At 42.9% G+C, this 17,418-nt stretch overlaps 1 protein-coding gene across 9 annotated transcripts in view; it reads left to right on the plus strand.

Moving 5' to 3' along the window:
• Nucleotides 1–11,894: 11,894 nt before the first annotated feature.
• LOC137377583 (glutamate receptor 3-like) overlaps nt 11,895–17,418 on the plus strand; it is a 415,021-nt gene continuing 409,497 nt past the window's right edge. For all 9 annotated transcript variants that reach the window (XM_068047365.1, XM_068047356.1, XM_068047357.1 and 6 more), the window contains exons 1-2: nt 11,895–12,224; nt 12,563–12,721. In XM_068047365.1, coding sequence (XP_067903466.1) covers nt 12,134–12,224; nt 12,563–12,721 — 250 coding nt within the window. In that variant the 5' untranslated portion in view covers nt 11,895–12,133. The remainder of the gene's footprint in view (nt 12,225–12,562; nt 12,722–17,418) is intronic.

Raw genomic sequence — 17,418 nt, forward strand, 5'->3', positions numbered from 1 at the left:
CAATCAGTCATACATTTGGATCAACCAGATGTTGAACCAGAAATTCAGAAAGCACCGGATACTGCAAACCTCAACGAAGGCCATGGAAGTCAAGAAACAAGAGTTCAGAGAAAGACTACTGGTCTTCCGAGTCTGACAACAACAGGATCAGGGAGAGTCATGAAGCCTCCTGATAGATTGAATCTGTGATGTCAGAGACTTGGGGAGAGATGGGGTAGTATGTAAAAATAAAAAATGTATAAATATATACAGATCAAGACTTGGGGGAAGATGTACTATACGGTTTTGAAAGGGTTACTGTTTGAGACAGTGTGAGGAATACCTCCCACCATTATGATGTAAGAGATCACATGAGAGAGAGACTGGAAGGAGAAGCAGCACGGCTTCAGAGAAGTCATACAGACTTATGTAAAGCTGTATATAGTTATTATGCAATAAATGAGTTAGTGTTAAAATTACTGAAGACTCAGTAATCTCTCCTAGCTAGACTAACCAAATATACAAAATGGTGGCAAACTAATCAAAAATACAACACTTCCTTCCTCTTCTTCCTGTGCCTTGGTGGCAAGGTCTGCACCCTCATTCAAGTGAGTTTGTGGAGGACACAGCAGAAGAACACAAACTTGGAAACATGCTCTGGCAAGTACTGGAGGGCTCCCCTCAATGTTCCAGGCAGTGGAACCATTGTTTGAGGATGTTGATGGTCTGCTCCATGACATTCCTGGTAGCAGCATGATTCTTATTGTAGGCACACACTCCGTGTGTGGTTGGGTGGGGAAGGGGATTCATGAGCCAGGAGTAGAGCAGATAGCCCTTGTCACCAAGCAGCTAGTCTATGGTTCATTGTGTTAGCCTGAAGATGGTGGGTATAGCTGACTGGCACAAGATGAAAGCATCATGGCTGTTGCCAGGTTAGCGGGCATTCACTGACATGATTCTCTGTGCATTTGTTGCACACCGAGTGCATGTTCATGAGTGGTAGCCCTTGCAGTTGCGGTGTATCTTCCCATTAATATATGGTACCCGTAGAGCCATGTGTGTACAGTTGATGGCTCCTGCATCATTGGGCATCCTGCTAGCCTAGCAAAGTCACGTGCTTGCTCCTCCTGATTCTCTCTGATGTGCGGCTGCAGGTCCAGTTGAAGAAGGTGGCACAGTTCAGTAACCACCTCCTTGGTGAAATGTAGCTGTCTCAGATACTGCTCTTGGCTAAGATAGAGGTAAGAGAAGTGCTCCCTGAAGACCCTTGGTGGGTATCGCTTTCTACTGAGAGCTGTCTTCCTCCTGCCTCTGCACACAACTTCTCCTCTCTGCTAACTCTGCTCCATTTCCAAGTCATGCTGCAGCCCAAGAGGAGCTGCATCTATAGATCCTATTACTGAAAGCATGCTTTCTCCTGACAGGAATTCCAACTCCCCTGACCTCCTTGTCAAAGTTCCCACCACTCCCTTGTGCATCTCAACTTCTCCAATAACACAGTACACAATAGCAGGAAAGTCAAAAGCACCTCACCTGAAAGTTGAATGGTGGGCAAAACTTGCCCATGGCCTTCAGGGCCCCGACGTCAGGACCAAATGGGGGTCCCAAGCTACACTTGCCAGGAACCAGACCGGCAGAGCTATTTTCCTGGCATGGCCTCCTTCACTCTTGCTGTCCAACTAAGAACAGTGGGCAGGCTGCTGATGCTGCTGGCCCAATCAGAGGGCTAGCAGCTCTACAGACTCGGCAGCTCCACTGGGAGAGGTGGGCGCTGCTGAGGCAGGTAGGAGACCTCAAAATGGGCGCACCATCGGAGGCATAAAAATAAATAATTATTTAAGGTGGGAAGGCGTTAGGTCCCTCAGGCCAGAGGGGAAACCCCACCATTTGGATTGCTGGGGCCTTGAGGCATCCTTTGATGAATGCGGCCTGCTCTTTGGGATCAGATGGCCCCCTGGACTGCCACAGGGAAACTGCCTCCATTAAACTGGCAGCCTCCGCATACGCACATAGTGGGGGCTGTTCTGCTGCTAGCAAAATGCCGGTGAGGCTGGAAAATCATTCCTAATTGGGGCCTTAATTATGTAAATTGGCTGTCTGTTTCCACGGTGCAGGCAGCAGATGCGCATTCCTGCCCACCCCTGGGAAACTTACCCACTGACGGGAATGTGTCGGAGACCCGTCCTGACCCGGCTACTCCACTTCCTCGGCCCCGCCCACAGCCTCTAAGCCCACCACCACAGGGCTGGGAAAATTCTGCCCCTGATCTCTTTAAATAGTGCTGGTGGGGGATTCCTCATGCAGCTGAAAGCACGTTCAGTGGGAAGTGATTAAGAGAGGGTGTTAACAGCACCTGCAAGATCCAAAATGGCAGACTGGGCACCAAATCAGTGCCAGATGCTGTTTGATGTCATGATCCACCCACTCTGCATATTTCTGGTGCACAAAGGGCAGGCCAGCTCGAGCGGCCTTATGGTCAGAAGTGGCCGGATGTGGTTTGGGCATCAGCAATGCTATGGAATCAAATTTTGCGAACTCTGGTTTCTATGTGTGGCAACAACCCAAGAAATCTCTGGATCAGTGCATGATTGGCCTGGAATGTTGTTGTCCCTTCTTGAAAGGATTCTGAGGTGGGAAAACCAGATACTCACTCAAAACTCTGTGGCTCCATAAAAGTGTTGCCAGCAGGAGCGCTAATTGCAATATACCGCACACAAACACTGCTCTACAAACCACGGGACTGGGCTTTGTCCATCATGAAAGACCTGTCTGGCTGCACCAGCTCCTACTTTTCTTCTCTGAGGCTCTAGTTTTTCTCCAAAAGATTCAAAGCTGACATTGGTGACTTTTTCCACTCTGATGTCCAATCCATTCAGAGCAGCTATGTGTGGAGATACTAAGCTTGCACATTGTTACAATAACAATGTCCTCAGGTATCAAGGATTTAACGTACACCATGCCAGCATGAATCTGGGTGACCACCAACCACCACCCCCCCCCAACCCCGTCCATGGTTTAATGAACAGGCATGAACATGGACATCATACATTTGATCTGGGCTCCACGGAGCTAAATGATCTTTCCAGGCTTACAATATTCCAAGGGATCTGCTTACAGGTTTCCATCCCTAGGAGTGGCAACAGGTAATATGGATATCTGCCAAAATCCCACTGCCATTTCTGAAGACAGCCTTGAATCAACAGCTGACCTTGTGCTGTGATATCGTCACCAGGTGGTGTACTCGCTTGCTAAGAAAGTGTTTATGCTTTAAGGTAAGTGTCCTGTAAAAATGACAGTGGGGTTGGCTCTGATTGTGTGAATGTGTCCTCCTCACTCCGACACTCCAGTGCTATCATCTCAGCAATACCACTGCTGTAGAAGAAACTACATGCTTCTGATGGCTGAATAAACCTATCGTAATCCTATTCAAAAGCATTGCTGCACAAACTCATACCTCTTTGTGGTTGATGCCCATAGTACTGCTTCCATTCAAATCACTTGCATTCATAATTGTCTTGATGTCACCAGATTTCTTCTGGATCTCATTTAATATCCTTCTTATCTAGGGCCCAGCATTGACATTCCATATCACCTCTTCCCAGGTATTACAACACATGAAAGAGCAATTTTACTGAATGAAGCCATTACATTGCATGCAACAAACTCAGCCATTTCCCCATTTACCAATAATCTATCTCCCAGCATTAACTTGAACATTTTAAAAAGATTTTGCATGTATTGTTCAATTTGCTTTGGCAAGATATAATGCCTTACAACAAGTCTAAATTATTAACATCAGCAAGGTTTACCTTTTCAAATACTGCCTTAATTATTCAAAGTACCCCGGAAACGACTTTTTCTGGAACTTCTGGAAACGCATGATATCAGTGTAATATTGCACTGCTCAGGTGTTAGATAGAAAAAGGTTGAATGAGTTTAAGTAAATGCTAAAACCTACTTTGCTATGCATTCTAATACAATTTCTGAATGAAGTAATGAATTTCTATTCTGTTGACCTACAGGTCAAAATCTATTAACACTGCTGCAGTGTGAACATATAGAATCTATTGCTTGACTTGTTAAAATGTCTTTAGAATCATTTAGAGTCATTTATTTACAACATAGAAGAAGGACATTCGGCCCGTCTAGTCCATGCCAGCTCTCCGCTGAGCAATCCAGTCAGTTCCACTCCTCTGCTTGTTCCCCATAGTCCTGCAACTTTATTTTAGTCAAGTGCCATTCCAATTTCCTTTTGAAATCATTAATTGTCTTTGTTTCCACCACCCTCGTGGGCAGGGTGTTCCAGGTCATTACCACTCGCTGCATGAAAAAGTAATTCCTCACATCTCCCCTGCATCTCTTGCCCAAAACCTTCAATCTGTGTCCCCTAGTCCTTGTACCATCAGTAAAAAGGAATGGTTTTTCCTTGTCTAACTTATCTATGCTTGTCATAATCTTGTACACCTTTATCAAATCTCCCCTCAATCTCCTTTCCTCCAATGTGAACAACCCCAGCTTTTCCAACCTCACCTTGTAACTAAAATTCCCCATCCCTGGAACCATTCTGGTAAATCTCTTCTGCACCCTCTCAAGGACCGTCACATTCTTCCTGAAGTATGGTGACCAGAACTGGATGCTATACTCCAGCTGGGGACCAACCAGAGCTTTATAAAGGTTCAGTATAACTTCCCTGCTGTCTCTAGTTATGAAGCCCAAGATCCCATATGCTTTGCTAACCACTCTCTCAATATGTTCTTCAAAGATCAATGCACATGCATCTCAGGTCCCTTTGTTCCTGCACACTGCTTAGAACTGTGCCATTAAATCTATATTACCTCACCTTATCCCTTCTGCCAAAATACATCACCTCACACTTGTCTGTATTAAATTCCATCTGCCACTTGTTTGCCTATTCTGCTAGCCTATCTATATCCTGTTGCAGGCGATTAGTATCATCCTCACTGTTTGCTACTCCTCCACATTTGGTATCATTGGCAAATTTTGAAATTCTACTCTGTATTCCAAGATCCAAGTCACTTATAGATAGCAAATAAAGCAGTGGTCCTTGGGAAACACCAATGTCTACCATCCTCCAGTCTGAAAAACAACCTTATACCACAACTTGCTGTTTTCTGTCCTTAAGCCAATTTTTTTATCCAATTGGACACTGACCCTCCTATTCCATGAGCCTCAATTTTGTTAACCAACCGTCTATGTGGTACTTTACCAAATGTTTTCTTACTATCTATACAGACAATATCCACTCATTCTCTTCATCGACCGCCTCTGTTACTTCATTAAAAAAATTCAATTTGAATATTCAAGCATGATCTGCCTTTTACAAATCCGTGCTGGCTCTCCTTAATTAACTCAAACCTCTCCAAACGTCTTGTTGATTTTTTTCCCTGATTATTGTTTTTAAAACCTTACCCACAACTGATGTTAAACTAACTGGCCTGTAGTTGCTAGAACTGTCCTTACACCCTTTCTTAAATAAGGGTGTCACATTTGCCACTCTCCAAACCTCTGGCACCTCCCCCATATCTAGGGAAGATTGTGGCAAGCCCTTCCGCCATCTCCACCCCCACATCCTATAGCCACCTGGAATGCAAGCCATCCGGGTGACTTATCTACCCTAAATATAACCAGCCTTTCCAGTACCTCCTCCCTCTCAATTTTTATCCTATCTATGGGCTCTTGCACAATAAATATGTAAATATATTTTCATCATAAGTATAAGCAAAGTCTTTTTAATTCATTATTGGAATGGCAAGGCCAGAATTTACTGCCCAATTCTAGTTGACCTAAGGAGGTGGTGGCCACCTTCTTGTTTAATGCAACTGAGAGTGATGTGCTCGGCCACTTCAGGCACTTCACAGAAACAGTCTGCCAAAAATTGACACTGCACCACAGACGGAACTATGAGGATAGGTAACTAAAAGCTTAGCTTTAAAGAGGGTTTTAAAGGAGGAGAGTGAGGTGGAGAGGCTTGGGGAGAGAATTTCAGAGCTTCAGGCCTATACAGCTATTGGCACAGATGTCAATGATGGGCCAAAGAGAATAGGGGATGCACACGATGCCAGAGTTGCAGGAACACAGTTTGTGGAAGGTTGTCGAGTGTCAGGAGGTTACAGAGATGGGGGGGAGGCAAGACCATAGGGAGATTTGAACACAAGGGTGAGAATTTAAACAATAAAGGACCAGCAACCAACGTAGGTCAGTGAATATTGGTGATGAGTGAGCAGGACTTAGTGAAAGTTATGATATGGGCAGAAGGGGTTTGGATGAGTTCAGGTTTATGAACATTGGAAGATGGGAGGCTGCTGTGGAGAACATTGAAATAGTCAAGTCTGAATTAACAAATGCATGGATCAGGGTTTCAGCAATAAATGGGCTGAGGCAAGGGTAGAGACAAGCAACATTACAGAGGTAGAAGTAGACCTTTGTGATGGAGAGGATACAGGACCTGAAGTTCAGCTCGGGGTCAAATAGGACACCAAGATTGCAAATAGATTGTTTCAGCTGGGAACAGTGGCCAGGAAGGGGAATGAGATCGGTGGCGAGGGAACTGAGTTTGTGGCAAAGGCTGAAGACAATGGCTTTGGTCTTCCCAATGTTTCATTGGAGGAAATTGTGGCTGATCCAAGACTGTTGGACAAGCAGATTGACCACACGGAGGCAGTGGAGGGGTACAGCGATTGTGGTGAGGTATTGGGGGATCATGCAATTTGAATTTGTTTTTTTCTCCTCTGCTTGATCTGAAAATGAATTGTGACCTTTTGTGATTTTGGCATTTTTGCTATCTTTATTCTTTCACTAATTTTTTTGTTAGCATTCCAATTTTGTAAGCAGTTTGTCTATTTGTCAAATGAACCAATTTTTTATAACAATGTCACAGTGGAATGGAGAAACCCTGAAGGGCATTAATATCCATTAACATGGTTAATCTGAATATAGCTTCCCTTAAATAAATTCACTAACCAAGCAGATGCAAATGGCCCAAGCATCAAATTCCCAAGTCCTTCTAGCAGCACTTAGATTCTAGGGGAGCTGCTAAAACTCAATTCATACCAGTCATGCAATACCTATGTTCAAGTTTCCATCCTTTGCACTTAAGGGAATGAAGATGGGGGCCATTCCAGGGAACAAGGGTGGGGGTGTGGGTGTAATTGAGCTGATCACTAGCTACTGAAGTATCAGCTTTAGGTTAAACCTGTTCCAGAATCTGGCTCAGACTCATCCATGACCAGTGAACACTAATCACAGCTGTACAGTAACTTGGAGTATAAAGGTCTCTGATCAGGTCTATGCATGAAAGCAAATGAATTTAGCTAATTGCAAAACAAATAAGGTAACAAATATTAATATGAAAATATTATTAGATAAGAAACATTCCGCAAACCTGTGGGGGCCCTTGTAAATTTCTGGATATAACACTGCTACAAGTTTTCTCTCAGCCCCTCCCAGTGGTAAATTAGACAGAACTGCAGAAAATCTAACCTTAGAACTTGCATTGTACATCCTTCATCAGTTACCTTCATACATTTCTATGGTATCAGCTCAGGAACCATTAAGTCCCTTGTGATTTCTGACTAGAATCTTTCCCTTACAATCTTTGATCCCATTTCTAATTAGGTATTTTCTAACTTTTTTTAGCAGTGCTTGAACAGAACATTAATGCTTTAGCTGGAGTTTTTTTTTTATACATAGTCATTACTTTGTAAGGGGAAATGCAAACTAATCTCTAGTTTTCCTTGAGACTTGTTAATTTATTGCTCTGGTTCTGTGCTTACAGCTCAGGTTAAATGACTTGCATATAAATTATCCACTCTTCTCAATGTATATCAAGTTCTGATGAAAGGCCATCAAACCGAGATGTTAACACTGTTTCGCTCTCCACAGATGCTGCCAGACCTGCTGAGTATTTCCAGCATATATAAAAATATATCTTTCCTTTGCACCTTACTCTTTTCTTCTCCAACCAAAACAAAGTCAGTTCTGTATCTCCTCATACCTTCAACCTCTAATTACCTGAATAATTCCTTATTACTCTGCTCTGAACTGGCTCTTACATAAAAAAAAGAAAAACTTCCAATTATATAGCGCTTCACACGACCACTGGACGACTCAAAGCACTTTACAGCCAAAGAATACCTGTGAAGTGCAGTCACTGTTTTAATGTAGGAAACAGGAAAAGCAGTATTCCAAATGCTTCAATGTCTCAAGTGGAAACAACAGCAACTTGCATTTATATGGCATCTTTAACAAAGTAAAACATTCCAAAGGACTTCACAGGAGCGATTATCAAACAAAGTTACCACTGAGCCACATAAGGAGATATTAGGACAGGTGAAAAAGGTTTGGCCAAATTGGTAGGTTTTAAGGAGTGTCTTAAAGGAAGAAAGAGAGAACACATATACTTAGGTACGTAATACATGAAAATAATATGGTAGAAAGTAAATAGACCATTTTTTATGTCAACTGCTGAAACAAAGGGCTGCATTTTGTAGCTGGCCCCAGGTCCCGTCATTGGGATCGGGGAGCGGGAGCTGCTGCCGCTTGGGCAGGGTTCGACTGTCTGCAAACGAGTTTCTGGTGACTGGCCAATTAAGAGTCAGTAGGCCTACAGGCCGACCACTAAGGCAGCAGAGGTGGACAGAGAGGCAGCGGAGGTGGCGTGAGGTCATGCCATTGCAGTGGCTGATGCCATATTTAAAGGGCTGCCAGCACTCAGTATCATGAGGACTGTGAGAACATTTGCAGAAGGAAAAAAAATCAGCAGAGATAATGGCAGAAGGAAGAATCTGGGTGGCCCCACGGTTCGGCAATGCCTCCCTGCAGGCTCTTCTTCAGACTGCAAGGGCAAGGCGGGAGGTCCTCTTCTCCAGGGACAGGAGGAGACCAGCCTGACTGACCAAGCAAGCTTGAATGGAGATTGCAGAGGAGGTCCATAGCTTCCCCCAGAATCTGGCTCCAGTGCTGCAAGTACATCAATGACATTATTCATTCTGCCAAGGCTAGTACTCCATATCTCTTTTCCCTTGGGGCTTGTATATGGCAATGTGAGAGGGTGAGTTTGGTGGAAAGGGAATGACCATCTAGCCGGTGGCAATAGGATCAGCCAGCAACATACCCTGTCAGAGGCTTAGTGCATCTCAGTGAGCGGTGCCCATCTGCGATTGCTGACTCCAGCAAGGTCCCTCGAAAGTGGCTGCGTACAGGAGGCATTCGTGTGCCCCCATCATGCACAGTCACCAGCATAGGCATTGTGCTTGTCTTCATGGGGCAACTAACAGTGTTCATCTTTGTGCTTGCATGAGAAGACAGCACATAACATTAATGAACGGGTCAAGACTGAGGGGTTCCATACCTGGCCATCCTAACCTCCATGGAGGAGGAGGCTTTAGATTTGACAGGACAACACGGGAAAATTCAGCCCAAACTTTGTGAATGTTTAGGAAACATGAACACAATGTACAGAGTACTCTAATAGACAAAGACAACTAAAAATCAACTTTTTAATTAGAAGTGTGTGATACACAGGGACCTTTGGATACACCCAAGAAGCGTGATACCAATATATACAGTGAGCCACTTCTCTGGGCAAAGTGCTATTTTTAAGTTACTGGATTTCAGTTAGTACAACTGTTGATTTTGTCCTGTCAGATTTGCAAATTGTGCTGGCACTTTTTTGACAACCGATTTTACTTTAGCTCAGATACACAAAATGTTTGTCCCACGTCCCACTTTAAAGGAAATATTACTTACAACGATCGTCTAGAGTGCCAACCACATTTATACAGCTGTCTTTTGTCAAGTCTTGCGTCATATGTGAAATGAAAGGAATTAATCCAACTCGTCCGTGAATATTATATTTTGAAATTGAGCAGTCAAGTCTTTTTTTAAAGTTGTGCCAGTGTTATTCAATAGTTCAAATAATAATTTCACTGCTCAGAATAATTCAAAAGTTTTATATTTACAGATCTAAGTGCTTGAAAATGACTATTAGCTGAAGTTAAGGTGACAGGAACTTGACTGACCTTTTCCTCCCCTTTTGGCCTCCCTGAGGCCAAACACAGACCACAGCTGCTGCCCTGCCCAAGAAAAACTAAATCAGCACCAATCAAGAATCCAGCTTGGGGACTTTTGATCTGTATCTGAATTATTCAAGTAACAGTTTGGTCACAGAACAGGATCTGTTCATTTATTTCAGGTCCATTAATTTATTTTTTAAATCCTGAAAACCATTCACAACCTCGTACAGTTCTACTTTCCCAAAACTTCAGTTTTTCAACTGCACCTCATAGAACAAGAATGATATGATAACCCCTATCATCATCCTCTCGGAAACAGACCTTCCCCACTTGTGTGATGTTTATTATGCAGAAGGGGTTACATTTCGTCTTGAATCCCCCAAGAATCTATCCTTCATCCCTTCCTATTTCTCATCTACATGCTGCCCCTTGGCGACATTTTCCACAAACATGTCAGATTCCATGTGTACCCTGACGACACCCAGCTCTACCTCACCACCACCTCTCTCGACTCCTCCACGGCCATTGATTTATCACGCACCTTCTTCAACAACCAGTAATCAATGAGCAGAAATTTCTTCCAATTAAATATTGGGAAGACCAAAGCCATTGTCTTCTGTCCCCACCACAAACTCTAATCCCTAGCCATCAATTCCATCCCTCTCCCTGGCCACTGCCTGAGGCTGAACCAGAGTGTTCACAAACATGGAGTCCTATTTGAGCCTATGGCTTCTGGCCATAAATCCTCTGCCAGCACTAAGACTTCCTATTTTCACCCCAATAACATTGCCAGTCTCCACCCTTGCTCAGCTCATCTGCTGCTGAAACCCTCGTCCATTCCCTTGGTTACCTTTAGACTCAATTATTCTAATGTTCTCTTGGCCAGCCTGCTATCTTGCAGCCTCCATAAACTTGAGCTCATCCAAACGCTGCTGCCTAACTCGCATCAAGTCCCGTTCACCCATTAACCCTGTGTTCACTGACCTACATTGAATCTCGGTCTGGCAACACCTCGATTTTAAAATTCTCATCCTCATTTTCAAATCCCTCAGAGATCCTTGGAGATCTCAGTGCTCCTTCAATCCTGCCCTTTTATGCATCCCTGATTTTAATTCCTCCACCAAAGGTGGCCCTGCCTTCAGCTGTCCTGGCCCAAATTCTGGAATTTCCTCCCTAAAGCTTTCTGTCTCTCTCTCTCTCTTCATTTAAGATGCTGCTTAAAATCCAGGTCTTTGACCAAGTTTTTGGTCACCTGTCCTAATAAGTCCTTATGTGGCGCAGTGTCAAATTATGTTTCCTAACGCTCCTCTGAAGCGCCTTGGGGCGTTTTTCTATGTTAAAGGCATTATATAAATACAAGCTGTTGTTGTGGTTGAATCATTAAACAAAACAAATAATTAACATGCCAAAACTGGGCCTTTGCAAAATGTTATTACAACAAAGTACGAAGTATCATTCAATTGAATTTCTCGTTGTGTTTCTGAACTCTAGCTAAATGGGCCGAAATGGGCTTATTTTCCAATCTCGTACATTTATTATGCTCAAGTAAAAATAGACGTAATATTCAAACTTCAGAACTATAATCAGGGCAGTCAGTCCCTACCACTGTGACTTTCAAAGCTGCCACAGACAGGACGCCGAATGACCTCCTTCTGTGCTGGTTTGGTTTCTGATAGCTTTGAAATATCTGGTAAATTAAAAAAACGCGACGATGTCTCTTTAAAGCTTTGAGTACACGTGAGAGTTGTGTTTTCTATTCAGCACAACGCGCTGTTGACAAACGCCAGTACAGTACTTGTGTTTTGCAGCCCGCTCTGCAGTTGCAGGGATGTTAAGAGATGCTGCTTAATTCAACGTCAGATCAAGTTTGATCAATATTCCCCCGCCGCTCCAATTGGAGGCGCATGTTCAGATCCCCGCCTCACTTCACCACCATCTTTGCCAGTGTGAAATAGTCCTATTTTCCTCTGGCAGAATATTTTATCCTCGCCTAGCTGGTAACTGAAGCGTTTTGAAGAGAGAGAGAGAGAGAAGCAAAGAGGGTGAGAGTGGGATTTATATCCAGAGCGTTGCACTTGCCTTTTTCAGGTCGGTTTTAAGGAATTGAAATCAGGGAGAAAATGGGACAAACCTTCCCGCAGTCTGTCTTCCTAATACTCAACGTGATTTTTGGTGTAGCCTTGGGTGCTTTCCCCAGCAATGTCCAAATAGGTAAGCAACTCCTGTATTAAGTATAGTACATAAATGGTATATAGAACTTCCAACCGAGCTACAGCAACCAAGATCACGGAGAGCGACTTAAATGTAGTAAAATAAATCAAGTCATTTGGAATTGATGCTGGTTAAAGGGGGGGGGGGGGAGGGGGTTGCCTTAATCCTAAAAGAAAGTTAAACTGATTTCTGCTCGTGTTTTATTTCATCACATTAAGATGCAGCATTCTAATCTACAATATAGCTTGCATTTGTGCTGTGCTATAATATGGAGCAGCGATTGAAGAACGAGTGTTATGCGGCACAAGTCGATGTGATCTCTTTTTAATTCTGCACAGGGGGACTGTTCGCAAGAAGTACAGATCAGGAAAATAGCGCCTTTCGATTCGGGATTTACCTTCACAACACGAACCCTAACATCTCCGAAGCTCCTTTTGCTCTCACCCCACATGTCGATAATCTCGAGTCTTCCAACAGTTTTTCAGTCACCAATGCTTGTGAGTACAGTTTTTACAGTTCGCCTCTCTGGTTTCGAACTAAAGCACTGAAATGAAACAAAAAAAAACCTTCAAAAAGTTAATGAAGTCAGTCTACCGATACTATTACAGAAGGAAACTTATTGAAAACCACATTACTAATTTTCGCCAGATGTTTACTTCATATAATCTGAACAGTTCTGGGATCTTGTTACATGCAAATAGCAATAGTAAAGGGGCGCCTCTCTGCCCGTGTGCATTGCAGGTGCAATGAGACAATTCAATTTATTTTTCAGCAGTGTCCATTGTTGGAACTTTTGTATTTGGTAGAAATCTAAACTCGACAGTGCGCTATATTTAGCTGGCTATGATAAGGTGCTTTTTCACATATCAGGGAGCATTACGTGTCAAGTATAGTTTGAGTACAGTCTAATCTATGCTGGACTCCGCTGGCTCCAGTCAAGACATTCCCGATGAAAAATGACTCGTCTACGTTTGCAGATTCGCTCCGCCACGTCCTTTTTTATGTTACGGACTCTGCAGTTGTTGCAAGGTCTCCGCTCATTAGTAAGCAGGTCTCGAAGCACTTTGTTGCGCTGTCTTTTGAAAATGACCGCTGCCTATTGCTTCACACCTTTAACTGAAACGTTTTGCGAGGGAGGGAGAGAGCGAGGGAGGGGGGTGCGATTTGTGGGTGTTGGTGTTAAAAATCCTAACCTCTAGTTCAGCAGCAAGAACATTTGAGATGGCAGCGTTCTGGCGTCAGTTACATCTCTTGCCATTTCAGGCGTGTTGACCATGCCTGCTACAGGATGGAGAGAGAGAGAGAGAATGCTTTCAGTACAAAATGTAATTAATCCCGAGACAGACTCTCAGCTAAAGCTAACCGTCCATTCGCTATTCGTGTCCCATCCATTTCTACCGGGCACTTTTAAGTGTCCTACCAATTCGACATGCTGTTTTTATCGCTGGGAATATGAAATCCCGAAGTGACCTTTTCCTGTTTTAATTGGATCTACCCCATGTATTAAGCGCCACATAGACGCCAGATAGCCTCTGACAAACAATGAACCGCAGCAATCTCAGATCTCCTTTTCCACTGATGCAGACCTCAAAGTTTTTTTTCAGACACAATCTCTTTCTCTCCGTTTCGTTCTCCCTCTGCCTCCCTCATTTCTTCACCGCCAACCCCATCACTCCCTTTGCTTTCCTGAGTCGAGTAGGAATGTCTTTCGGGAAATTTCCCTCTGGGACCACAACTGCTCAATATATATTTTACTCTAGAAAGTCGCACTTGAATGCAGTAATTAAAGATTCATGGCAGAACGCAGAGCGCAGACGCTGCGGTAGAACTTAGCGAACCATTACCAATGAGTGGATAATTGATCTGTAAAGTATGAAGAATCGGCAGTCGGTTTTGATGCAAAGTACTGGAGAAGTTGCTGGTTAATGCGTCAATTTGGAGTTCGCAACGTTTCTGAACATTTAGCAAGTAGCAAAGCATTATGAGGTGTGAAGTGCGTTCGCCCTACTTAAAACAAGTGTGTGAATCTGTTAGATAATCGTTTTGGAAAGTTCCATTCAGTCACTAAAAATGTGGCAGAATTTCACCATTGATTCATTAGAATAAGACGTGCGGATATTAAGGCCAAAGCAGCATTCAGATCTGCCCAAAGGACGTCCAGCTAAAAGGTTAACCGACCTCCCTCTCTCCTGCTGAGTTGCTGTGTCTTTCCAGCACTTACTGTTTTACTTTCAGATTTCCAGCGTCTGCAGCATTTTGCCTTCTATACAATTGTCCACCTCCCTCTCATGGGATGTTCAAGCATCCATTACCACCCGCCCCCGCCACCCCCTACTAAAAGAAACCTGTACTATTGATTTGAGGTCATTGTCAAACAGTGAGGTGTACACTCCACCTGATACAGAAAACAGACAATTGGCAAATGTTGGAAGAATGATCAAGATGAAAAGCAGTGGAACGTTTTTCGTTCCGCGTTCGATAAAACCTTGCACATATCGACAAGGGAGATACACTATATCAATATCTGGGGGGAAGCTATAAAGAACCCATCATCGCAGAGACTACTCAGCAGGTTTGAAAGTAAATCAACTTGCAGAAGGTCAAAATCTGCATGCGAATTATATCAAATACAAAATATCTCCATGAAAACAGCAGAGCATTATTCCAGTCTTTCAGGGTGTTAACTGTGTCAATTTGTATTTAATAAATGCAATTCTTTAACAATTCAGTATACATAATAGTATAATTAGGATGGTCTGTTGGGAAAAATAATACGCGACTACTTGCAGAGGCCTTTTTTTGCGCTGGAAAAGGGTTGTCAAAATGTTGAGACTGTAAATGACCCTTGGGCCCTAGGATGTAGGACATCATGCAATCGATTCCCAGGGCACTCCGCTGATTTACAGTTTGAAGTGGAGATTTCACTGCTGGTATGCTATGGAAATGAAATCACCTTGACATAGAAATTAACAAAGATTCAAATGACCCAGAACACAAGCACCCGCAGAAAACTCCGATCAGTTCAGCTAACCAGTGTATTTGTGTATCACGTGATATTCTCATTTCCACGACGTACACTGGTCTAGGATTATGCAAAATAAAGTCTGCTCTGGAGCATATGGAGATTTGCAGATACATGTACATATACAGTTCCAACTCAAAAGAATGTACAAATGGCTATGTATGTCTCACACTAACGCCTAGCATGGATACTGTTCCAATCGGAAGCTGCTTCATTTTGCCTCTTTGTCTCTGCTTTAGCTACAAAGTTGCTCATCTCTCATTCTGTCACTTAACTAATGGTGTGAAACCCAGTTCTCTGGGCTGTGCAATCGCTTCTCTTATTCTACGGTGCTCAGTGGGTAAACATTCTGCTGCTGCATCTTTGATTCGTGTTATATTTCCCCTTGTACAACAAAATGCATTTATATAGCGGGTAGTTTGTGCCTTCTATTTACAGCCAGGAGGCCTCCTAACATACTCCACCGCCTCCTCACATAATGAGCAGCATTTGTGAAGATGCCTGGTTCACGTTTAATTATGATTAATTTCCTACTCTTATCAAATTGTATAACTACCTATTTTCCAATGATTTCCTCTCGGACCTTTAACAAGAACATATAATGGTGCTAGAAATATAATTCAGTACTTAATCTAAAATTTGAAATCCACGGCACATAATGTATAAAGTAATTAAAGGTTAGCTGTTAATTTCCTACTTTTCCACTAATTGGATTTGTTCAGCAACTGCTTACCAGTCGAGCACGTCCTATCAGAGAAGCCTAAAGGATTAAAATTCTAGTTCCAGATATTAACAGCAATAAAAACACGTAGTTGACAATCACGGCAATATAAGCAAAAACCTTTAATCATTGCTTCAGTTGCTCATGTAGAGCCAAGTAGGTCACGTTTTGACAATCATCACATTTCCCTTTCAGCACGAAATGGCCAAAACACCGCTAATCGAATGTATGACAGCTACAGGACACCATCAAAGTGATGAGGCTGAATAGGGAGTGATAGCAAAGAATACCTGATCTTTTCTGTTTGCACTATATGCATATTAAGACTCGAAAACGCCTGCAGACCAATCAACTCCCACTCACTGGAGTGAGACTCACTCATTTTGGTTTAAAAATGACACCAATTTTCACATACCTCTCTCTTTAAAACAAATGCAGTGCTCGGTCTTTCACAAATAAATTTCACTCATAACATTTCCCTAATGCAGACACCCAGTGCCTGACGTTGTTGTATTCTTACGGGGGCCTTTCAGTTTACAATGACTGAATAAATCAAACGCCAGTTTATGTTTAAAGATGTTTTGGATCTTTTTGTGATTCCATCCATTTTTGTGTGAAGCCACAAACCAGTGGTATTGCTTTTCAGTGTATGTTATCTTACCGTCTTATGTAAATAATTAGATTATAAATTCTAGTGGTGTGCATGTCAGAGTATGTAAGAGAATTAAATCCATAACTTTCATTTTCAGCATACTGAGCCATCAGTTTTGATATTTGTTATCATAAATAAAATTATGCTTTGGACGTCTATTAATTGGGCAAGTTAGATAGTAATGAAAGGGTGTTGGTGTAATGCTTTCTGTCCCGAGAAGCAAATGTTCAGAGCTGATACTAGTATTCTCAAATTCACTACAAAAAGATTTTGTTGAGTGTTTTTTTTCTCCCTTAAGTACTGAATATAGTATATTCTTGAAAAAGAGACATAGTCCAAGCTGAGAATCTGTTGGCAGTTTACCAAGTTCTTAGTTCTAGAGAGCACTGAAACAGGCCCTTCAGCCCACTGAGTCCGTGCCAACCATCAACCACCCATTTATACTAATCCTACATTTAATCCCATATTCCCTACCACATCCCCTCCTACATTAATCCCATATTCCCTACCACATCCCCTCCTACATTAATCCCATATTCCCTACCACTTTCCTACCACCTACCTAAGCTAGGGGCAATTTACAATGGCCAATTTACCTATCACCTGCAAGTCTTTGGCAGTGGGAGGAAGCCAGAGCACCTGGCAGAAACCCACGCAGTCACAGGGAGAACTTGCAAACTCCACACAGGCAGTACCCAGAACTGAACCTGGGTCACTGGAGCTGTGAGGCTGCGGTGCTAACCACTGCACCACTGTGCTGCCCTTATTTACAAATCTGGGGACAGTTATTAACAAAATA

This window comes from Heterodontus francisci, chromosome 15, assembly GCF_036365525.1.
Source record: "Heterodontus francisci isolate sHetFra1 chromosome 15, sHetFra1.hap1, whole genome shotgun sequence".
Classification (NCBI taxonomy): Eukaryota; Metazoa; Chordata; class Chondrichthyes; order Heterodontiformes; family Heterodontidae; genus Heterodontus; species Heterodontus francisci.